The following is a 24,709-nucleotide window of genomic DNA, read 5'->3' on the forward strand; positions in this document are numbered from 1 at the left end:
TTTATTTGTTGCATTTGTACCCCACATTTTCCCACCTATTTGCAGGCTCAATGTGGATTGCACAGTACCATCAGAGGCGTTTGCCCAGTCAGTGGATAACAAATACAAAGTTGTATAGTGATCATATGAGGTAAAAGTGGAGGGTTGGAATGGATGAAGATTGCGTGTTGTCCTGTTCGATCATAGTCATGCTGTGTTGGTAGGTGAAGAGGGTTACTTTGAGTCGTTGGGGTAGGCCTTTTTGAAGAGGTTGGTTTTTAGTGATTTCCTGAAGTTCAAGTGGTCGTGGATTGTTTTCACAGCTTTTGGGAGCCCATTCCATAGTTGTGCGCTTATGTAGGAGAAGCCGGCTGCGTAAGTCGTTTTGTATTTCAGTCCTTTGCAATTTGGGTAGTGTAGGTTTAGGTAGGATCTTGATGATCTGACTTTGTTTCTTATTGGTAAGTCTATGAGGTCTGTCTAGACACTTAGGGGCCATTTTACTAAGCCACGATAAAAAGTGGCCTGTGGTAGCCGTAGGCGCATGTATTAGGCGTGTGCTGGGCCAGCTTTTACCACATCTACAAAAAAGGGCTTTTTTTAATGGGACAGGAAAAGGGCCTGTGGTTAAAATGAAACCAGTGCGTGCCCAAAACCGTCCTGAGCCCTTAACGCCACCCATTGATCTAGCAGTAAAGGCTCACATGCTACACGTGTGGTGACGGTCGGTGCGTGCCAAGTGCTGATTACCGTCGAAACCAGCGCACATAGGAGGAACTAATTCATCCACGCATTATGGGCGCATGCCAAATCTGAAATTACTGCTAGGAGGGTGTGCTGGCCTGGCGGTACTCTCATTTGGGCACGCGCGTAGAGCCTACCTTGCCTTAGTAAAAAAGGGCCCCTTAATTCATTCTACTAGTGGGTTTGATTCCTATTTTGCTATCCCAGTGATATATTCTCCAAGATATTACTATTCTTATTGGTTACCAACGTATTACCAAACAAATCCCTCTGGTTTTGCTCCTAGCTATTTGAATCACAACAATCCGAAAATTGTGCCTTCTACTAAACATCATACTGAAAAAGGCTTCAAAACCTGTTGTAATAAACGCCACTTGATTAAAGTCCCACTGTTACTTTACTTGTTCTTATTTTACTCTGTCTGTAGGTTATGTCAATGCGCGATCGGTTGTTAACAAAGCTGTAATTATTAAAGATTGGATAATTGATTCTCAATTTGATTTTATTATAATCTCTGAAACTTGGCTTGCACGCAAAAGATGATCCTATTCTCGATGTATGTCCACCCAGTTATTCTGTTCTTCATTTCCCTGGAGCTGAAAAAAAGGGGAGATGGTTTAGCTATCATGTAGAAATCTTTATTTGAGGTTAAAAAAAAAAAAAGATCTTTGAGTTCCAGTCTCCTAATCTGGAAATTGCTACTTGTTCTGTATCTTGCGATTGTTTAATCTGCCTTCTCATGTTCTATCGTCCTCCTAATTGTTGGAACTTAGTTGGGGCTGATCTTACCGTATTCCTCTCCAATGCATGTATTATTAATAATGATGATGATATGGTTGTAGATGTTAATTTACCTCTTGAAAACATTACCAACCAATACACCAAGAATTTTCTAGAATTCCTTAATGTTTGGTAATTCTCGCTTTTCAATGGAATGTCCTCTCATGTTAAAGGTCATCAATTAGATGTATTAGCAACGAAATTTACAGACCCAACCACTTTTTTCATCTCAGATTTTCATTGGACCCCAATACCTTGGTCAGATCACAGTAACCTCTTTTTTTAAATTGCACTGGAAGGAAATTCTTTCCAAATCCAGAAATTTATTATATTCCTTTAAAACTAGAGGTAAAATTGACCTTTTAAAATTCTGGTCCAGTGAGTCATTCAGTTTTACTTACCTCAAACCTTCCCCTGAATTTCATTCAGCAATGGAATGATACTTGTAAAGCAGTCCTTGAAGTAATTGCACCTGTGACTGTCAAATCTCATCCGAAAAGATTATTTCCTTGGTTCAATGATGATGTTTTACAAATGAACACAGGACACAGGAGAGAATTTGAACTAAGGACAAATCCACTGAACAATGGATCGCTTGGGAAAAAAAAAACTTTTGAAAATCTACAAAACTACCTCCAAAGCGAAAACCTCCTACTATTCCAAATTTATTGGTGACACAGTAGTCAACCCAAGGAAACTTTACTCATTAGTTACTAGTTTATTGGACACTCAACTAATAACCAATTCAACCGATCCCACACCTACTGCCGACCACTTGGCTACTTATTTTGAACAGAAAATAGCTAAATTCAGACTGGAACTTAACAATACCCTTTCATCTATAGACTATTTCCTCAATTTACATGATCCTTTCTATCTAGAATCTGGTCCATTTTTCATCAAGTCACTACTGATGAGGTCAATCACGCATTATACAAATATGCAAATTCACATTGCTTGATATGTGCCCTACTTACCTCCTCAAGTCAGCTCCTGATTTAGTCTTACATCATTTACACTTGAATCTTACTTTGATGTTGTCTCAAGGTTTCTGTCCCTCTGACAATGGCAATATTATTTTGACTCCTATACCTAAAAATACTCAAACTAGCCTAAGCTTAGTTTCCAACTATAGACTAGTACCCTCAGTTCCTCCTCTTGTTAAAGTAATGGAAGGACTTGTCGTGCACCAACTTATGGAGTATTTCCAGTTTCGTTGCATTTTGCATAGTTCTCAATCTGGTTTTAGGCTCTTTTACAGTACAGAAACTGTGCTTACCACCCTTTTAGCTAACTTTAGGAGAGAATTAAGTTTTGGCAACAAAATATTGATACTTCAATTTGATCTGTCCAGTGCCTTTGATACTGTTGATCATAATATTCTTTTAAATAGTTTTGACTGTTACGGAATCTGTGGAGTTGTCCTGAAATGGTTTTCTGGCTTCTTAAGTCAAGTCAAACAATCAGGTATACATTATTCCATTTAGTCTCCTGGCTGTGGGGTCCCTCAGGGTTCCCTTCTTTCCCCCATCTTGTTTAACATTATGCTGATACCTCTTGGTCATCTTTTAGAAAAAACGTGGTCTTTCAACATATGTCACCATTTATATCCCATTCTTTAAGAAATTACTTGACCTAACTCACATGATTAGTCTAGGGATAAAACTTATGGAATCACTAGTAAAAAAGGCCCGTTTCTGACACAAATGAAACCGGCGCTAGCAAGGTTTTCCTTGGAGTGTGTATGTTTGGGAGAGTGTATGTGAGAGTGACTGTTTGAGAGTCAGAGTGAAAGTGTGAGTGTGTGAGAGAGAGAGTGAGTCTGGGTGTGAGTGTGTTTGTGAGAGAGTGTGTGTGTGAGAATGAGAGTGTGTGCAAGTGTGTATGTGAGACACAGTGTGAGAGAGAGTGTGTGTGTGTGGGCGAGAGAGAGAGTGTGTGTGAGACACAGATTCTCTGTGAGAGTGAGTGTATGAGACCAAGCGAGTGTGTGAGTGACTGTGTGGCACATAGAGAGTGAATGTGATACAGTGTGAGACAGAGTGTGTGAGAGTGAGAGTCAGAAAGACATTGTATATGAGAGAGAGAGTGTGAGCCGTGCCCTCCCAATCCATGGCCATCTGTCCCCTGCCCCCTCCATTCATCCTTTTCCAGCAATTCCCCTCTCTCCCTGAGCCCTGCCCTCCCAATCCATGGCCATCCATGTTTCTCTGTCACCTGCCCCCTCCATTCATCCCTATCCAGCATTTCCCCTCTCTGCCTGAGGCCTGCCCTGCAATCCATATCCATCCATGCCCATCTGTCCCCTCCATTCATCCCTATCCAGCAATTCCCCTCTCCCTGAGTCCTGCCCTTCCAATCCATGCCCATCCATGCTCCTCTGTCACCTGGCCCCTCCATTTTTCCCTATCCAGCATTTCCCCTCTCTGCCTGAGGCCTGCCCTGCAATCCATATCCATCCATGCCCATCTGTCCCCTCCATTCATCCCTATCCAGCAATTCCCCTCTCCCCGAGTCCTGCCCTTCCAATCCATGCCCATCCATGCTCCTCTGTCACCTGGCCCCTCCATTTTTCCCTATCCAGCATTTTCCCTCTCTGCCTGAGGCCTGCCCTGCAATCCATATCCATCCATGCCCATCTGTCCCCTCCATTCATCCCTATCCAGCAATTCCCCTCTCCCCGAGTCCTGCCCTTCCAATCCATGCCCATCCATGCTCCTCTGTCACCTGGCCCCCTCCATTTTTCCCTATCCAGCATTTCCCCTCTCTCCCTGAGGCCTGCCCTGCAATCCATATCCATCCATGCCCATCTGTCCCCTCTATTCATCCCTATCCAGCAATTTCCCTCTCTCCCTTAGTCCTGCCCTCCCAATCCATGCCCATCCATGCTCCTCTGTCCCCTGCCCCCTCCATTCATCCATTTCCAGTAATTCCCCTCTCTCCCTGAGCCCTGCCCTCCCAATCCATGCCCATCCATGCTCCTCTGTCCCCTGCCGCCTCCATTCATCCTTTTCCAGCAAGTCCCCTCTCTCCCTTCCATGACCCCCCCTCGCATCCATGCTCCTCTCTCTCCCATGTCCCAGCCTGGCCCGCCCTCTTCTCCCCCCCCTTTCGCATCCATGCCCCCCCCCCCTCGCATCTATTTATAACTAACCGTCACCATCCTATGAATCTTAGTAACTTTACTATTAAGAACAAAACCTATTCTCTTGAGTCATCAATGAAAATCTTGGAAGTCACAATATATTGTTTCCTCACCCTTGAAAATCAAGTCTCTAAATTGACCTTGAGTGTCTTTCATTCACTTTGGAAGCTGAAGAGATTGAGGTCATTTTTCTCTATCTCTGCCTTTCATACCTTTGTTCAATCTCTTGTCCTCACCAGATTTGACTATTGCAATTCCATCTATGCTAAAATTACAAACAGTTCAAAATGCTGCTGCTCATCTTTTATATGTAGATCTCCTCTCTTTGCCAAAGCCACTCCTCATATATGAGCTACATTGGTTACCAATAAGAGAGAGAATATCTTTCAAACTGTGTTTTCGTTCACCAAATCCTGTTTGGTCAAGCCCCATCGTATATGAATAATCTTATTCAATTATCCCCCCATAATGCTGTTTCATCATCTAGTGAATATCTTGGCTTTACAGTTCCTTATCTGTAAGAATATGATATATAAAACAATTAACTCTGCTGATTTCTCCTATCAAGGCACCAAAATTTGGAATTGTCTTCCTAAATCAGTCAAGTTTACGGATGATTACCTTTTATAAGTCTTCTAAAAACATATTTTTTTTCAGTCTGGCCTTTCTGAATACAAAGAACTCTATTTGAATTTTACCCACATCCTTTTCTTAATCTCATTTCCCATCTAGTCCTGCCTAATTATGCTCTCACTTATCCACCCTAAATTATTTGTTTGTCCTTGAGATAGTCTAAATTCCTGGTTACTTACTGCACATGTATTCATTTGCTTCTTGAAGTTATTGTAATTTGTTATATTCTTGATATTATTATGTTTTATTCACTTTATTGTTTGTAAGCCACATTGAACTCGAGCCTATTTCAGGCTAATTTGGAGTATAAATGTCAATGAATGTGTATGTTTTTAAGGGTTATAAATACATTTTCATTTTTGGTGAATGTTTTAGGCTCATGAAAGATAAAAATGTCCAAGTGAAAATCAAGCCATTGGGGTGTAGGAGGAGCCAGCATTCTTAGTAGACTGGTCACACAGACATCCCAGGAGACCAGTGAGGCACCCTAGGGGACACTGCAGTGGACTTCAAATAATTACTTCCTTATCTTGTCTGCTGAGCCCTTCAAAACCTGCTACCCCCAACTGTACACCACTACAATATAATTTATGGGTGAAGGGGGCACCTATGTTCTTTATTATTTATTTATTAGGATTTATGTACTGCATTTTTGAAGGAATTCACTCAAGGCAGTGTACAGTAAAAATAGATCAAACATGAGCAATAGACAATTACAGCTATAAAAATATTCAAATAACAATACAAAGTATGGCATGGTATACTACTTAGAATGTCAACACAATACGTAATAGAACATTTTAATTGATGGTGAAGGGTATAAGCAAAGACGGAACATATAGATAGGTAAGAGAGTAAGAAAGTTGCACATGAGGTCAGAGAGATGGTTAAATATTATCTCAGCTAGGGTAGGAGTGGATAAAGATGTCCTGCTGCAGTATGTGCAGCCCGTGTCACTCCTTGTGTGAGTGAGACTAACAACTTAGTTACTTCTTCCATTAAAGGCCTGGTTGAAGAGCCAAGCTTTCACCTGCTTCCTGAAGTAGAGAGAGTCTTGTGTTAAACTGAGGCTTTCAGACAGTGCATTCCAGAGTGCAGGGGCTACTCCGGAGAAGGCTCGCTTGTGGGTATCACATTGTGTAATGTCTTTTGGAGAGGGTGTGGTTAGTGTCCTTGAGAGTGTGTAGAGGATCATCCTATTCTTCAGGTACTCGGGGCCATTTCCTGTAAGGGCCTTGAAGATCAGACATGGAGTTTTAAGTTTATCCCTGTATTGTACTGGTAGCCAATAAAGTTTTTGCAAAAATGGTGTGATATGGTCACGTCACTTGCAACCTTCTGAGTCGTGCTGCAGCATTCTGAATCAACTGGAGCTGGTGCAGGCCCTTTATAGACAGACCGTTGTATAGTATATTGCAGTGATCCAGTCTTGATGTTATCATGGCATGCACAACTGGGATAAGATTTACCTTCTCGATGTAAGGAGAGAGGCAGCGTAGCTGTCGCAAATAGTAGAAGCAGCTCTTGAAGGTTGCTTGGAGTTGGGGAATCAGAATAAGTGTTGAATCTAACTGTATTCCAAGGTTCCTCACTTGTGATTTGAGGGGGAGTTTGTATTTCCCAAAAAAGATTTTGATGTCAGGTATGTATCCACGTGTGTTAGGGACCCAGAGGTTTCTGATGAGTTTTGGAGGGCTCAGTTTCCACCACAAGTGTAGCAGGGTAGGGGGAGGTTTGGACCTGCGTCCACCTGTCTGCAGTGCACTGCACCCACCACTAGACTGCTCCATGGACCTGCATGCTTCTTTAATGGACCTGAATATAACATCTGAAGCTCTGGCATAGAGGCTGGTAAGTATTCGTATAACTCTTCACAATGTAATCCATAACCGAATTGTAACAAAATGTATCTCCATCATTCATAATGTATTGTAAGCCACACTGAGCCCGCAAAAAGGTGGGAAAATGTGGGATACAAATGCAATAAAATAAATAAATAAAATTCACCACTGGGAGAGTAAGGGGAGGTCATCCCTGATTCTCTTCAGTGGTTATCTGGTCATTTAGGGCACTTTTTTGTGGCTTATTCATTAATAAAAAAGGACTAGACCAAGATGTCCAAATTATAGCCCTGGATGCTTTTGTTTTGTTCTATTATGGCAGAAAAATGTCCAAGTGTTAGGAGCACCCAGATCCTGCCCTTAACATGCCCCTGAATCACTCCCTTGTTGGAACGCACTTCTGACAGACTTCATAGAAAAAGTCTAAAAATTGTTTTTGAGAATACCAATTTGGATGTTTTTGTGAGAAAAACATCCACATGCAAATTTATGCCGCTCTTTGGATGTTTTTTTTTCTTTTGAAAACGAGCCCCTTAGTGGCATAGATATAACACCTCTCTAGAAATTGGAATATGTAGCCTGATCTTTTGCTCTCCTTCTCCATTTGGGTTCCAAATTTTATAGGATATTATGGTCATGGGTGTCAAAGCAGAACATTGGAGTCCAAAAGGTAGAATTGACCCCATGCAGAGAGAATATTTTTGAAAGCATGTTATCCGGGTCTCCTTAGCAGTGCCTGTAACAGAAGCACTGTTTTTAGCACGTCATGCCTATTTGACCCTGCTGAAAATATCCAAATCTTCTGTGACAGGAGAAGCCACCAGATGTAGCACACAGACTGGCCCATATTCACATATATACACCTATTCAAGTCTGACAATCTACCGGTCTACGATATGGGCACGAATTACAAAGATATTAAATATACATGAGCCATTATGTAAAATAATTATTTGAAAGTCCCCCAAACTGGACTTTCCAAACATGATCCAGTCTTTTAGATTTTATGCTTTCTATAGCATTAAACTTCAGTGAATAACTGGAAAAATAACATACAACTCAGTAAAACTGTGTGGTGAAATACATTGTGTCCCTACAGAAGGTATGAATCTGCAGCCATTGGGAAAAAAAATTTTTTCTATAAGGCAATACTGGACAGATTTGTAGAGTAGTTAGCCAAAGTATGATCCTATATAATAATTTGCACCTCCAAAGTTCTACGTCTGGATACCTGGGTTCGTAACACAATGCCCATTGGTCCGCCCTCGAGTCGGAATGTGATGACATCAGAGGGAGGATCAATGAGAGGGAAGGAAAACCTGCCAGCCACAGAACGTTGGAGGTGAGGATTCAATTGCGGGAGAATCACCCCCTCCCTCCCCTTGTTCTCCAAGTTCCAGGCCCGCCCCTCCCTCTCTTCCTCTCTCTCGTCCCCTCCCCTCCGAGTTCCATGCCCCCCTCTCTTCTCCGAGTTCCAGACCCCCGCGCCTCCCTCCCTCTCTCTCTCTCCCCTCCGAGTGGCAGCCCGACCTGCGTTGCCTGCCCTCTTCTCCCAGTCCTCCGCCTGCCCCTCGCCTTCTTGCGTGCTGGCCTGAAACAGGAAATGAGGGCGGGACCAGAGGCAGAGCTGAGACGGAAGGCAGGCTGAAGCGCCGTGCCTGCTTGCCTTTTACTGCTGCCGGCGGACCCCGAGGTAAGAACTTTTAAATTCAGGCCAGCACGCAGGAAGGCGAGGGGCAAGCGGAGGACTGGGAGAAGAGGGCAGGTAATGCGGGTCGGAGTGCCACTCAGAGGGGAGAGAGAGAGAGAGAGGGAGGGAGGCGTGGGGGGCATGGAAGTCGGAGGAGAGGGAGGGAGGGGGGCCCGGAACTCGGAGGGGAGGAGAGAGAGGGAAGGAGGCGCGGGGGTCTGGAACTCAGGGGAGGGAGGGGCATGGAACTCGAAGGGGAGGAGAGGGAGGGGGCATGGAACTCGGAGGGTGGAGGGGGGGCCAAGCTGGAACTCGGAAGATAACCTTGCTAGCGCCCGTTTCATTTGTGTCAGAAATGGACATGTTTTACTAGTTTTATATATTGAATAATATGACCATTGTTTTGTTTGTACTGTTATGAAAGTTTTTCATTTGTAATGAAAATATTTGATCTCGAAATATAAGCACATATATTCTAGGCAATTTCATTTCTGCACCTAAAATGTAGTTTTACCAAGAATGTCTTTTAAAATTAACCTCAAAATATACAATAGTACATATTCATAATAAAGGTTATCATAAAACTGATGTCTTGGGGTAAAAAGAGTTCTCACCACTCCCATTTTTATATCATGAACTTAGTATCAGTTAAGTTCATAAGCATTAATAAAATCTTTTCATTGCTTTAAATATTGTTCATTTTATATGCTGGTTCATAATTATTCAGGTATTCCCACGAACAGCCTAACAGAAAAGCAGAGGGACACAACTAAACTATGTCAATCTCTTCCAATGTGTTGCTGCTTGGTAGGATAATAAATAATTAAAGTTCTTTTTTAGCTTATCCTTTTAGGATCAGGAAAAGCGCTATTCTTTCAACTCTAGATAAAGAAAAAAGTCAACCATATGGTGGTATTCTGAATGGTCTGTAATCGCCTATTCATAAATTTGAGACATTCCAAAAAGAATCGAGCCAGGATAACATTAAAGACTGTGAGTCAGGAGCCTGAAACTTGATTCTTTAAAGTACTTCCGAGTCCATCTTAATTTTCTCATCTGATGGAGTGACTTTTTAACCAGATTATTTAACTGTGGCTGTACGGATAATTTTCGATCTATCAAAACACCAAGGGGCTCATTTTTGAAAGAGAAAAACTTTTAAAAAGTGGCATAAATTGGCACTTAAAAACACCCAAAGAGGCAGTAATCTGCAACCAAGTAGATCTACAAGCAGCAACAAGCAGAGCAACTTGTAAAGAAAAAATCTTTATTGTATGAGTACCCGACGTGGCCACGTTTCACCATACGGCTGTGTCGGGTTTATAACACACTGTTGGACCAAACAAACATTAAAAAAAAAACCTTTCAGCTTACAAATTTAAAAATATTAACTTAAGTTTACATAAAATAAGCATGCTTATCACATGCAAGTACTATGACATAATTGTAAACATAGTTAAAATGATGAAGCCATTTAAAGTGCAACAGAACTTGCACAGGGGGTAAAAAAAAAAAATATATATATATATATATATATATATATATATATATATATATATATATAATGTAGGTGATATGACCTATTTTTGTTTACATTCATGATTGCACTATACATTCACCGTATTCACAAGTGGCACTTGGGGGATTGCTCTGTAACATCTTAACAGCACATTTTAAGCACTCTACAATGTACAATTGCACCTGATAATTGATTTTTTTAAAAATTATTGTTTGTGATTTCCTACATTATATACCTGTGCATGTTATCTTGCACTTTAAGTGGCTTCATTATGCGCTTACAATTATGTCATAGTGCTTGCATGTGATCTGCATGTTTATTTTATGTAAATTTAAGTTAATACTTTTAACTTTATATGTAAGCTGAAAGTTTTTTTTAAATGTTTGGTCCAAGAGTGTGTTATAAACTACTACTACTACTACTTAGCATTTCTATAGCCAAACATGGCCACATCGGGTAGTCATATAATAAAGATTGTTTTCTTTACAAGTTGCTTTGCTTGTTGCTGTTTGTGGATAAATTGGCATTTGGACTGTTTGCTTGCCAAAATGTTCACATTGCTATTTTCAAAACCCATTTTCTAAATGTTTTTCTATGCTGTTCATCCGCAGTGCATTCAAATCACAAGGGGGCGTGTCAGGGGCATGTTACAGGTGGGATTTGGGCATTCCTAAAACAGCCTCTCTGACAGCGTCAGTTGTTATGGCCAGTCCTATTAGAGCAGCAAGCAGATTCCTGGAGTAACGTAGCAGTCAGTGCAGTGCATAATCCATTCTAACTGTTACACTTGTGGTGGAAAGTGTCAGCCCCCCCCAAAAAAAACCTACATGTAGGTGACACCTGTAGATATAAGGGTTATTGTAATGGTGTATAGTTGTGTACAGTAAGTTTCTGTTGGGTTTTGGAGGGCTTGCCATAAAATAAGGGGGTACGGGTGACGTGTACCTGGGGCCTTTTATGTGGTCCTGCAGTGCCCCACTGCTCTGCTGGGATGTATTTGTGGCCAGTCTAAGAATGCTGGCTCCTCCTACATCCCAATGGCTTGATTTTGTGCAGTTTTCCCTTGGGCATTTTTTTTTTCTAAAGTGGTCCAAAAAGATAAACGCACTTATAAACCCTTATTTTATCATCCTCACTTTAATATTCCCTTATCGCTTGTTTGTCCTGTTTGTCTGTCCTAATTAAATTGTACGTTTTGTCAAGCAGGGACTGTCTCTTCATGTTCAAGTGTACGGCGCTGCATATGTCTAGTAGCGCTTTAGAAATGAGAAGTAGTAGTAGAGTACAGCAATGTCTAGAAAAAGGCCATTTTCAAAACAAAAACATAACTGTATTCCATTTTTGAAAATCGCTATATTTGCCACTTGAATTTTAGACATTTTGAGCAAAACATCCAAAGTCAGATTTTAAATGTCATATCGCAAATGCTCCTCCAGGTATTCTAATTGTTGTTGATAGTTTGTACTCAGAATTCCCTATTTTAATTGATCTTGAACCTTTTCTGTTTTTCCCCCCTATGAATAGAAGCTGTGGGATCCTTTTACTAAGGTGCACTAATGATTAGTGTATGCTAAATGATAAGGTGACCATTAGCATGCTCTAAATAAGTTAGCAAACCTTAGTAAAAGAACCCCTTAGTTTTTTCTTTATTTAACTTTGTGATGCTGGTTGCATCCAGTCTTCAATTAAACCTAAACATTGTTGTATGTCTTCTAGAGATAAATGAAGCTGAAATGTTATCGGAATTATAACTAATCATCAACATATATAAAGGTTTTAAAACCTGTTTTATGTAGGACATAGCGCAAAGAATGAAGAAATATATTCAATAATAATGGGGGTAGCGGGTAGCCCTAGGGCACCCACAAGGAAAAGGTCCAGCTATCTGAAAAACTTCATTGAATTTAACTCTATATATATATTCCATTCAGAAAACCCATCAACATTGCATATTATAGCAGCTTAATAACTGCCCCTTGAGGTATTCTAGTCAGTGAATTTGTTTGATAAAAATTGTGTAAACTTGGGTGAATCCAGCCTTTAATGAAACAAAATCAAACGTAACTATGTACTGTATAATGTAAGCCATACCTAAACTAGTGAATATCTTAGCTTTGTTTTCATGTAAAACTTTCTTGATCTACTTTGCAATCACCAAAAAAAAAAAGTTCCTGACTGTTGCATCTTAGCTGCTAAAGATTATATAGAATATATTGTCCTAATCAATACGCTTTGTGTTTGGGCTTCAGGAATTGAAGACACCTTCAGAACTGCTGCCACAGAAGTCAGCCTGTTTGCAGGAAGTGAAGACTTTAACGCCACTAAACTGTTTGGAGTTGGTAAGATTTCTTGGCAATTAAAATTTGCTAGAATAAAGTATATAAAAGGATAATTTTATAAGCAACTTGAGCTTGTAAAATAGTCATTTACACATCTAATTACATGCTTATGAGATTGTATGGGTATTTATTAAGATTTATTTACTGCCTCTTTGGAGAAATTCACCCAATGTGGTGTACACCCAATGTGGTGTACCCAGGTATAGGCAATTAACAATTACAATAGTAAAATATTCATATAACAGTATACATTATACTATAGTATGCTACTTTACAGTTAGGGAAGGGAATGGGACTTGATATACCACCTTTCTGTGGTTCTTGCAACTACATTCAAAGCAGTTTACATAATATAAACAGGTACTTGTTTGTACCTGGGGCAATGGAGGATTAAGTGACTTGCCCAGAGTCACAAGGAGCTGCAGTGGGAATCAAACCCAGTTCCCCAACAATAAAATGCATCTGTGAAAGTGTGTTTTAAGCATGTAAAATATATTGGATATTTTCCTGCATTATGTCTTAAAGTGTATTTCTCCTATTTGGCCAGCAGGTGGTGTTTCTTTGCTGTAAAACTGTTACAGAGAAACGAATGTTCATTTCATTAGTTTTAGCACACCAACAGGAAGCAAGAAATAGTATATGTTTGAAATTTTCTTGTTCTGTGCTCTAATTGCCCCAGGAGCTCATTTTCATTTGGAAAGTACTGGCTTTTGCTCCAGTCTTGGAGAGAGAGACAGATCTCTTTGCTAAGGCCCTGTAAACAGTTACCCTTGATAACTTGTGAGCAGCTATATGTCCTGATCTTCCCAGGTACTTTTTAGAAAGTAAACAAATGTTTAGTTAGTGTTATAATTAATCCATATTTCAGTTACCTGTTATTGTTTGCTGATTAAAAATTGAACAGTGTACTAAAAAATGTGCAAAGACAATTATTACCTCTTTGTCTGGACTGATAATGAATCCTGGTGGTTTGTGTGTTGGGTCTTTGAGTGCTTTCTGGGAGCTGTGGGACCACTGGGAGTGTGGCCTCCAGAAACCTAGAAATCACTGGGGATAATTTGAGAGCAGGAGACTTGCCCAGAGGTGGTTGTGACCCAGTCGGTAGGAGGAGGGTGCTAGTGTAGAGTACGAGTGGCAGGTGCAGGTGGACCTGAGCTGTGCTCCCCTCTCCCTTCTAGTCCCTCAGTGCTGAAAAAAAGTACCTGGCCCAGCTCGCTCAGTACCAACGATTAGCTTCAGCACAGAAGAGCCTTGGTGCCACATACTCAAAGGCCCCGCTGGTCCCACCTTCACTGACCATACCCAGTATGTATGGAAAGTGACAGAGGGGGTGGGACCAGCAGGGCCTTTGAGAATGTGGCACTAAGGCTCCTCTATGCTGAAGCTAATCGCTGGTAGTGAGCGAGCTGGGCCAGGTACTTTTCTTCAGTCCTGAGGAACTAGAAGGGAGAGGGGAGATCTGCTTGTGGTGAGTGAGAGAAAGAGAAAGAAGGGTTGATGTTGGTATAAGGGGAGATAGTGACGGGAACTGGCCTGGGGTGCACATGGTTTGTGAGACAAGGAAGAGAAAGGGGAACTGGGGCATATGGATTTTCAGGCAAGGAAGAGAGAAGGGAACTGCAGCACATGGATTGTCGGGCAAGGAAGAGAGAGGGAACTGAGACACATGAATTGACAGGCAAGGAAGAGAGAGGGGAACCACGGCATATGGATTGTGGGGCAGGTGGATGGAAGGGGGTAAGAAAAAGAGATATGGAGGAGACTATGGTAGTGGGAAAGGAAGGAGAGAGATTCTGGAAACCATGGGGGTGGGGAAGGGATATAGGGAAGAAGAGTAATGAAGGAGACCTTATGTGGTCGAAAAGAGTTTTATTGGGGGAGGGGGTTTATGTGGAAGGAAATAATTTTATGTTGAGGTAAATTTTTTTTTTTTTTTGCTGTTCCCTATGGATAGTGCTGATGTTCATGTGGCCCTCCTTGTAAAAAGGTTGCCTACCCCCTTCTCTAGGGTGTACATATTAAGGTCCAACAATCCATGTGCTGCAGTTCCCTTCTTTTTTTTTTTTTTTTTCCATATGGTTTGAAATCACATACCATTTTTGTTGCTTTTCTCTGAACTGCTTCAAGTCTTTCTATGTTATTAGCAAGATACAGCCTCCAAAACTAATATTCCAAGTGGGCTTTCACCAATGACTTGAAAAAGGGCATCAATACTTCCTTTCTTCTGCTGCTTATACCTTTTCTATACAGCCTAGTATCCATCTGGCAATGGCTACTGCCTTGTCACATTGTTTCACCATCTTGAGATCCTTTGATACTATCACCCCAAGATCTCTGTCCTGAAACATGCTTATCAGTCTCTTGCCTCCTATTTCATGCATCATCTTTGGATTTCTGCATCCCAAGTGCACTACAGTTTTGCACATTAAATTTTAACTGCCAGATTATTCCTCTAATTTTTGGAGATCTCTTCTTATGTTTTCTACTCTCTCTGGGATGTCCACTCTTTTGGCGATCTCCATGTCATCCACCAAAAGGCAAACTTTTCATTGTAACCCTATGGCAATGTCGCTGACGAATATATTGAATAGACTGTGCTCTAATATCAATCCTTGAGGCACTCCATTAGTCAGCTTCCTTTCCTCTGAGCAGATTCCTTTTACCACTATTTTCTGTCATCTGTCTGTAAACCAGTTTCTAATCCAGTTCACCACTTTGGGTCCTAAATTCAGCCCACTCAACTTATTCATGAGTCTCTTGTGAGGAACCATATCAAAGACTTTGCTGAAATCCAAGTAGGTTACATCTAGCGCATGTCTTTTATCCAGATTTCTGGTCACCCACTCAAAGAAATTGTTTAGCAGGATTTGCCCTTGGTAAAAACCATATTACCTCAGATCTTGCAACCCATTGGATTCTAGAAAGTTCACTATCTTTTCCTTCAACAGCAACTCCATTATTATTCCTACCACCAGTGTGAGACTTATCTGCCTGTAGTTTACCACTTCTTCTTAATCCCCACTTTTGTGAAGAGGAACCACATCCATTCATCTCCAGTTCCGCAGATGCTTCACCTGTCTCTAAAGATCTTTTAAATCCTTAAGAGGTCCCGCCAGGATTTCTCTGAGCACCCACAGTATTCTGGGATATATCCCATCTGGTCCAGTAGCATTGTCCACTTTCAGATTTTCAGGTTTTTTATAAATGCTTTCTTCCATGAAAGGTGTGGATGCTGTTCAAAAGTACCATCCTGGAAGCCCAGGCCATATATATTCCGTGTATTAAAAAAGGAGGGAGGTATATATTCCGTGTATTAAAAAAGGAGGGAGGAAGGCCAAACGACATCCGGTATAGTTAAAAAGTGAAGGAAGCATTAGAGCTAAAAGCAAATCCTTCAGAAAATGGAAAAAGGAACCGACTGAAAATAATAAGAAACTGCATAAGGAATGTTAAGTCAAATGCAAAGCTCTGATAAGGAAGGCAAAGAGGGACTTTGAAAAAAAGATTGCGTTGGAGGCAAAAACACATAGAGGGGCATTTTTGAAAGAAACGTCTAAATCAGAATTTGAACATTTTACAAAGATGTCCAAATTCCGAACAGGAAAGAAGGTCATTTTCGAAAAAGATGGACATCTATGATTGGACGTCCTGTGATTTGGACGTCCTTTTTTTTTTTGTCCTTTTTCAAACAAAAGACGTCCAAAACTGAGGAGGAGTGGCTTAATGGTTAATGCAGCGGGCTTTGATCCTGGTAACATGGGTTCAATTCCCACTGTTGCTCCTTGTGACTTTGGGTAAGTCAAATGCACAAGGGGCATTTTTGGATATGACATCTAAGTCTGAATTTGGACGTTTTTTGTAAAACGTCCAAAATCAGAACAGGAAAGGTCATTTTCTAAAATAAAAAAAAAAGTCTCTTTTCCTTTTGAAAATGCTGTTTGGAAAAATGTTTTGTGATTTGGATGTTTTATTTTTTGGTCCATTTTCAAACAAATACATCCAGATACAAAATGTACAAAATACACAAGAAAATCCACAATAAAGTGAAACCATTCACATGTTCTAAGTGTGGTAAAAGCTTTTGTTGTAATGTAAATCTCAAAGCGCACCAGAAAGTCCACACGGGAGAGAAACAATTTGCATATATAGAGTCTGGTAAAAGCTGTGGTCAAAATGTAAGCCTCACAATGCACCAGAGAATATTGGCACCTGTCCCAATGCAACTAGGGAATGTACACCTTTGCTATGAAATATGGAAAAATAGCACTCTGGTATTTAGATATATGTAATGAGACCTCCTTTTCATCTATAGATCTGAATTCAAAGCCCAAATCTAATGATAAACAACACAAGGCTCAGATGTTATTAAAAAAAAATAGAAAGCTTGGCATCAGGTAGAATAACTGAAAAGTGACATCCCAGCAAAGCAATAGGGCCTCCTTGGGGGCACTGCAGTGGACTTTATAACATGTTCCCAGGTACACATCTCACCATTGCTCCCTTACCTTGTCAGCTGAGCACCCCAAACCCACTACCCCCAACTTACACCACTACCATAGCCCTTACAGTTGAAGAGAGCACTAATATGTGGGTACAGTGAGTTTCTGGTGGGTTTTGGAGGGCTTACAGTTTCCTCCACAAGTTTAACAAATAGGGGGAGGTAGAAGCCTGGGTCCACCTGTCTGCAGTGCACTGCACCACTACTAGACTACTCCAGGGACCTGCATGCTATTCTAATTGACCTGAGTATAACATCAGGCTGGCATAGAGGCTGGCAAGTAATATTTTAAATCACATTTTTTTGGGGTGGGAGGGGGATAGTGACCATTGGGGGAGTAAGGGGAGGTGATCCCTGAGTCCCTCCAGTTGTCATTTGGGGCACCTCTTGTGTGGAGTAGAGGAGTAGCCTAGTGGTTAGTGCAGCAGACTTTGATCCTGGAGAACTGGGTTCAATTCCCACTGCAGCTATTTGCTATAAAAACAGGTCTAGCTCAAAACATCTAAGTTTTAGTCTTAGTCGTTTTTATTTTGTTCTATTATTGCTGAAAGACATGCATATCTTAGGAACGCCCAAGTCCCGCCTTGAACACACCCCTGGCATGCCCCCTTCTGACGGACTTCAGAGAAAGACGTCCAAAAAGAGGTTTTTATAATACTGATTTGGACATTTCTGTGACATAGACGTCCAAATGCTGACTTATGTCACTTTTTGGACATCATCTCTTTTGAAAATGAGCCTGATAATAAGAATATTTTTAGGTATATTAAAAGCAAGAAGCCGGCAAAAGAATCAGTTGGACTGCTAGATGACCGAGGGGTAAAAGGGGCGATCAAGGAAGACAAAGCCATAGCAGAGAGATTAAATGAATTCTTTGCTTCAGTCTTCACTGAGGAAGATTTGGGAGTGATACCGGTGCCAGAAATGGTTTTCGAAGCTGACGAGTCGGAGAAACTGAATGAAATCTCTATAAACCTAGAGGATGTAATGGGGCAATTTGACAAATTGAAGAGTAGCAAATCTCCTGGACCGGATAGTATTCATCCCAGAGTACTGATAGAATTGAAAAATGAACTGGCAGAACTATTGTTAGTAATATGTAAATTATCTTTAAAATCTATCGTGGTACCGGAAGATTGGAGGGTAGCCCATGTAACGCCAATATTTAAAAAAGGTTCCAGAGGGGATCCGGGAAATTATAGACCAGTGAACCTGACGTCGGTGCCAAGCAAAATGGTAGAGACTATTATAAAGAACAAAATTACAGAGCATATTCAAAAGCATGGATTAATGGGACAAAGCCAGCATGGATGTAGTGAAGGGAAATATTTCCTCACCAATCTATTACATTTCTTTGAAGCAGTGAACAAACGTGGATAAAGGCGAGCCATCTGATATTGTGGATTTTCAAAAGGCGTTTGACAAAGTACCTCATGAAAGACTGCAGAGGAAATTGGAGAGTCATGGGATAGGAAGTAGTGTCCTATTGTGGATTAAAAACTGGTTAAAGGATAGAAAACAGAGAGTAGGGTTAAATGGTCAGTATTCTCAATGGAGAAGCGTAGATAGTGGGGTTCCTCAGGATTCTGTGCTGGGACCACTGGTTTTTAACATATTTATAAATGATTTAGAGATGTGAGTAACTAGTGAGATAATTAAATTTGCTGATGAAAGATCGGTTAAGAATGAGAGAGTACCAAGAAGGGGAGATATCCTTGAAGCAACCATACAGCGAAACATGATGTTATGTCAGACAAGGGGAGATATCCTTGAAGCAGCCACATGGTGAAACATGATGTTATGTCAGACAATACTTTCCCCTGGGAAATACTTCATGAAAGCTAAGTGTCATTTATGACAATATACAGTTATAAGATGAATTAGGAGATAAACAGGAGAATAACACCTAAGGTTAATGGTGTAATAAGTAGAAACTACCTTAAAAATTAAAACTTTTCTAAAAATTCAAAAACATTTTGTGGAGACCAGTGAGGATTGGAATGTGGGGACTAGAGACTATCCCATCATTTCAATTAAACTGAGGTCTTCTATCCTGATAAAAAATCTTTTTTGCTTAAGATTCTAACACTAGAAGTCAGAACTGTCTAAAATATATAATACTACTGTTGGACTTGGGTTAAAACATAGAGCCACAAGGGAGTTTATTGTTAACATAGGTGACATCTTTAGCCATATTTTCTTCCACCTATGCTTTTGCTTGTCATATTTCGCTCAAGTTCTTTGAGGTTTATCTGGTAATCTTTTCCATGGTCCTCTTGTTGCGTTCTTCTGTATTTTTTTAATGCTGCTTCTTTTGCCTTTATTTTGTCAGCCGTTTGTCTACTTTTTTTGTATAAAAATCTGTTGCCCTATTTATAGTGCTTTCAGCTTAGACCACTATCTTTCCAGTTCCCTTATGTCTACCCATCCCATCAACTCCTTCTTCACATACTCCCCCATTCCACTAAAATCAGTATGTTTGAAATCCAGTACTTTGGGTTTTGTTGTTTGCACTCCACTTTAGCTGTTATATCAAATCATATTGTGTAATGATCACTATTGCCTAGGTGGGCACTCACCCGGACGTTAGAAACACTTCTCCATTTGTGAGCACTAGATCCAGTGTCACCCCTTCCCTAGTGGGTTCCATCAACAATTGAGTATGTAGTTATTCCCACGTCTGCTAGTTAAGATAATGGATAGTTCTACCTGTTTCCAATTAATTGCAACTTTAAAGAATTTTCCTTTCTTCACAGATTTGATGTGAGTAAGGCTCAAAGAAAAATATTAAGTATTGTAGAGCAGAGCTGGAGCTGTCTCTGATGCATGCTTACAAGTATGTGCCTATTTAAAGTATCACATAACGCAGGGGTTCTCAACCCAGACCTTGGGGCACCCCCAACCAGTCCGGTTTTCAAGATATTTACAGTTATTTTAAGCATGAAAGAGATTTGCATGTACTACTACGTCTATTATATGCAGATCTACCACATGCATATTCATTGTGGGTATGCTGAAAACCTGACTGGCTAGTATGTCCTGTGGACTGGATTAAGAAGTTTTATATAAATTTAACATAAGCAAGCTATGAGGACTGCAAATTTTCTCTGAAGGAGGGAAAGCAGAACAAAAAAGGAGGCCGCCTGTTATTAATAGAGGAAAAGGTATGATGGTTTATTCTGACTTTCAATATTTAACCACTTGCCAGCAGTCGTGTGCCATAAGTGTGCTAGTTTTTCTTTGGTAATTTATTTGAATAATAATGACAAAATACTAAATTCACTTGCTGCCAAAGATTAGTCTTCATTAGCCCTCTTGTAGTTTACTCGTCATTGGAGGGGCTTTTTTTTTTTCTTATCTATACATGGAAGCAGTACCTGCAGGTTTTCTGCTGATCACTGCCATAGCTATCCATAGTTTAATATATTAAAGGGCTGCTTCCATTTTTTGTCTGTAGGGCACACATGCTTAGTACATCTGGCTTATGTCTCCTTCCTTAATGACCCAGCTTCTTTCTGTCCTATTATAATTGTTGCCTTGGTTAGAAGCAGCTAGCAAAGAGTACCTGCGATAGACACAGTTCAGTCTCTGTCAAATATGGCTTTCCGTGTGTTTAGTGCCAGGTTCTTGGCAAGCAGGCTTGGTCCCGGCAGAGTTAAATTAATATGCTTGAAATACAAACTTAATTCTGTTTGTGTATCTTCTATGCAAGTACATCTCATCACTTCTAATTCATCCACTAAAAATATCTTTGGCATCAGACTATCAATATTGTCAGTGTGTAATTTTATCTTCCCTATATAGTTAAGCTAAGTATATATTGATTTTGTTTAAGCTAAATATAGGTATTGATGTAGAAGCTGTGTAATTCATTTTTGACCGTGGGCAGAGTATACAAGTGATTTAATTACAAAGAGTTGCCTCTTCAGTCAGTAATAAGTATATAGACCTTTCCTGAGTGGTCTGTCATTTTATCAAAAGAACCACATAGTTGCCATATCTTTATATTCCATTGCCATTAGCATACATTATGTCCACAGTTCCCTCCTACCACCCCCTGAAAAAAATGTCACAAGGAGCCTTTCATTTTTGTTGCTCAGAATACCATGTTGAATTATTGTGTATAAACCTAGGGTAAAATATTATGGTGAAAGCTGTGACAGGTCTGGAACTTTCCAGTATTATCAACCCTATACCACACCTTTTTCTTTGCAGTATAAGTGCAGTACAATATGATTGCATCTTAGGTATTAATTGAAGAGTTGTGAATAGGGTTTATCCAAAATAAATAATGTATTCCATACTCTTTTTCATTCTAGATTTTGAACAACCACTGTCTTTTAAACTACTACTAGCATTCTTTCATAATTTCACTTTTTCTTTTATTTAACTTTGCAGTTTCTTCATGCTTCTTTTGAGCTTTCAGCTCATCTGGAACAAGTCTTCTGGGCAACAGTGCCCTGAATCTTCATTTAGAACTACTCAGGGCTCTAAATCGTTTTTATAATTCTTTTCCCATGTAGTCTAGCCATTGCAGTGATGGACTATTGCACATACCTCCTTCCAGAACATGGTATGAATATGTTCTGAGTCTGACCACTAGATGTTACTGCTGAGACATCTTGTTTTAGGGGCTGTGAATGCTGCCTCTGTGGTATCACCAGCTGGTCTGAGGAGTATGAGCTGGACCCACTGAGCCATAGACAGCAGAATGGGTTTGGCCACTGGGTCTATGACCCAACTAATATTTTACCCATAGTACGTATGTATATTTATTTATGTAGTGGATTTGAGAAAATTGCACATTTTATCACAACAGTACCAAGGCAGTGCACATATAATAAATTCAGACCTCCTGTTTTGGTGGGTTATCTCCCACACTCCTGCTGTGGAAGCTGAAACTCCCGCTGAGGAGCAGAGCACCATCCACTACATTGTCCAGTATCACCCCTTCTTAACTTGTCTCTGTGGCCTGCTCCCTCGCCTTAAATATCTTTTTCTTACTTTTTGCTGCAGAAAGTCACTACTGAGTCCTGCTCACATGAGAACAGAAAGTGTGCATCGGAGGGGTGGGATCTGACAGCGACTTCCCGCGCACTTGAGCGAGGCTCCGTAGTCAGTGCCTTGCTCTTCTTGATGGTACCGAGCTGACACTGTTACAGCAAAAGCTAAGAGAGCAAGAAAGGAATATTTGAGGGGAGGGGGCAGGCCAAAGAGGGGTGTTAAGGGGAGCTACTGGACCATGTAGTGGATGGTGCTCTGCTCCTCAGTGGGATACAGGACCGTGGTGGGGGGAGAGGATAGGAAAGATGCTTGTTGGACCATTTGGAGGGTGCAAGGAAGAATGAGGGGAGATGGAGAGATTCTGGATGCGATGGAGATGCTGAATCATATTGGGAGGGGAGACGGGAAAAATGCCAGACCATTTTATTGGGGGGGGGGAGGGGGAGGATGGACAAGGAGAGAATTGAGACATAGAGGGGAAATGCTGGATTTGGGAGCGGAAAGAGAGAGTGACTCAAGGAGGCTAATGGAGGTAGATGATAGGGCGAGAGAGGGTCTGATGCTACAGATGGGAGAAGGGGACTGACTTGCAGACGTTAGGGATAGGAGAAGGGTGCTGGGGCTAGGGGAAGGATGAGCCTGAAGTGAGGGGGAGAGAGAAACAAAGGGAAAAGAGATAGACAGACAGATGGAGAGATGATGTGAACAGAGCAATTGCGTGGCCCTGTGCAGACCAGCACAGCGGGGCCCCTTGTTGACAAGATATGTTTAAATAAAGACAAATCGTGCATGTAAGGACTGGATAAATGAATTAAAACAAATGCAATTAATATGTAATACTTGGTAGCAATAATGAAACAGTGATTGAATATTCACAGCCTGAGCCAACAAATTTATTTTCCAGTGAACATAATTAACGTTGTATGAACTTGGTAGCTAGTAATGTGCTGAACTAGACAATGTTGGCACATTTAGACTTACTCTGGACATTTATGCATGAAGGAATCCCTTCCGTCAGTATTCAGTACCTTTTCTGTGAAATAGTAATAAAAAAGGCAAGTGCATTTTTATAACATACCACTGCATTCCAGAAAATAAAATGAGCAAGTTCCCCCATGCCATCTTTTTTTCTTTTAATGTAGGCACAGAAAAAAAAAGATTTTGAAATGCTTCCAGGTTTCAACCTAATTCATGTTTAATGTAGGATATAAAGCTTCGTCCTTACTTTTCACCCATTTCACCACCGGCACACCTCAATCTAATAGCCATTCCCAAAATGAGAACTATAGACAACTATTTCTCCTAGAACATAAGCGTTTCCATTCTGGGACAGACTTAAGGTCCATTAAGCCCAGTATCCTGTTTCCAACAATGGCCAGTCCAGGTCACAAGTACCTGGCAAGATCACACAGTATAACAGATTTTATGCTGCTCATCCTAGAAATAAGCAGTGGATTTTTGCAAGTCCATCTTAATAATGTCTTATAGACTTTTCTTTTTAAGAAATTATCCAAACCTTTTTTAAACTCTGCTAAACTAACTGCTTTTACCACATTTTCTGACAACAAATTCCAGAGTTTAATTACATGTTAAGTGAATAAATATTTTCTCTGGTTTGTTTTAAATTTACTACTTTGTAGCTTCATTATATGCCCTCTATTCCTAGTATTTCTAGAAAGAGTAAACAAACGATTCACGTCTACCCGTTCCACTCCACATAGTACTTTACAGACCTCTATCATATCTCCCCTTCTACAAGCTGAAGAGCCCTAGCTACTTTAGCCTTTCCTCATAAGGAATGTGTCCCACCCCCTTTATCATTTTCATTGCCCTTCTCTGTACCTTTTCTAATTCAGCTATATCTTTTTTGAGATGCAGTGACCAGAGTTGCACACAGTATTCAAGGTGCAGTCGCACCATGAAGCAATACAAATTCATTATAACATCCTCATTTTGTTTTCCATTTGTTTCCTAATACCAAACATTCTATTTGTTTTCTTAGACACTACCGCACATTGAGCAGAGGGTTTCAACAACACCTAGATCCTTTTCCTGGTCGGTGACTCCAAATGTGGAACCCTACATCATGTTTGGGTTCCTCTTTCCCACATGCATCACTTTGCACTTGCTCGCATTAAATGCCATCTGCCATTTAGATGCCCAGTCTCCCAGTCTCATAAGGTCCTCTTGAAGTTTTTCACAATCCTCTTGCAACTTAACAACTTTGAATAACTTTGTGTCATCAACAAATGTAATTACCTCACTAGTTAGCTCATCTCCTCTTGCTTCTCTATCAGTCACTTGCCTTGTCTTAGAGTGTAGGACAGCTCTGTAAATATTATACCAGGCCCTAGAGCAATGTTTCCCAAGTCCAGTCCTAAAATACCCCCCTTGCCAGTCAGGTTTTCAGGATACCCACAACAAATATGCATGAACTTGATTTGCATACACTGCCTCCATTTTATGCAAATCTCTTCATGCATATTCATTGTGGATATCCTGAAAACCTAATTAGCAAGGTGTAGTCCAGGACCGAA

At 40.6% G+C, this 24,709-nt stretch overlaps 1 protein-coding gene across 2 annotated transcripts in view; it reads left to right on the forward strand.

Moving 5' to 3' along the window:
• The window catches only part of ISM1 (isthmin 1), a 178,889-nt gene that overhangs the window by 150,270 nt on the left and 3,910 nt on the right, over nucleotides 1-24,709 (forward strand). For both annotated transcript variants that reach the window (XM_030196339.1, XM_030196340.1), the window contains exon 5: nucleotides 12,581-12,670. In XM_030196339.1, coding sequence (XP_030052199.1) covers nucleotides 12,581-12,670 — 90 coding nt within the window. The remainder of the gene's footprint in view (nucleotides 1-12,580; nucleotides 12,671-24,709) is intronic.

The sequence above is a fragment of the Microcaecilia unicolor genome, chromosome 3, assembly GCF_901765095.1.
Source record: "Microcaecilia unicolor chromosome 3, aMicUni1.1, whole genome shotgun sequence".
In the NCBI taxonomy this organism is placed as follows: Eukaryota; Metazoa; Chordata; class Amphibia; order Gymnophiona; family Siphonopidae; genus Microcaecilia; species Microcaecilia unicolor.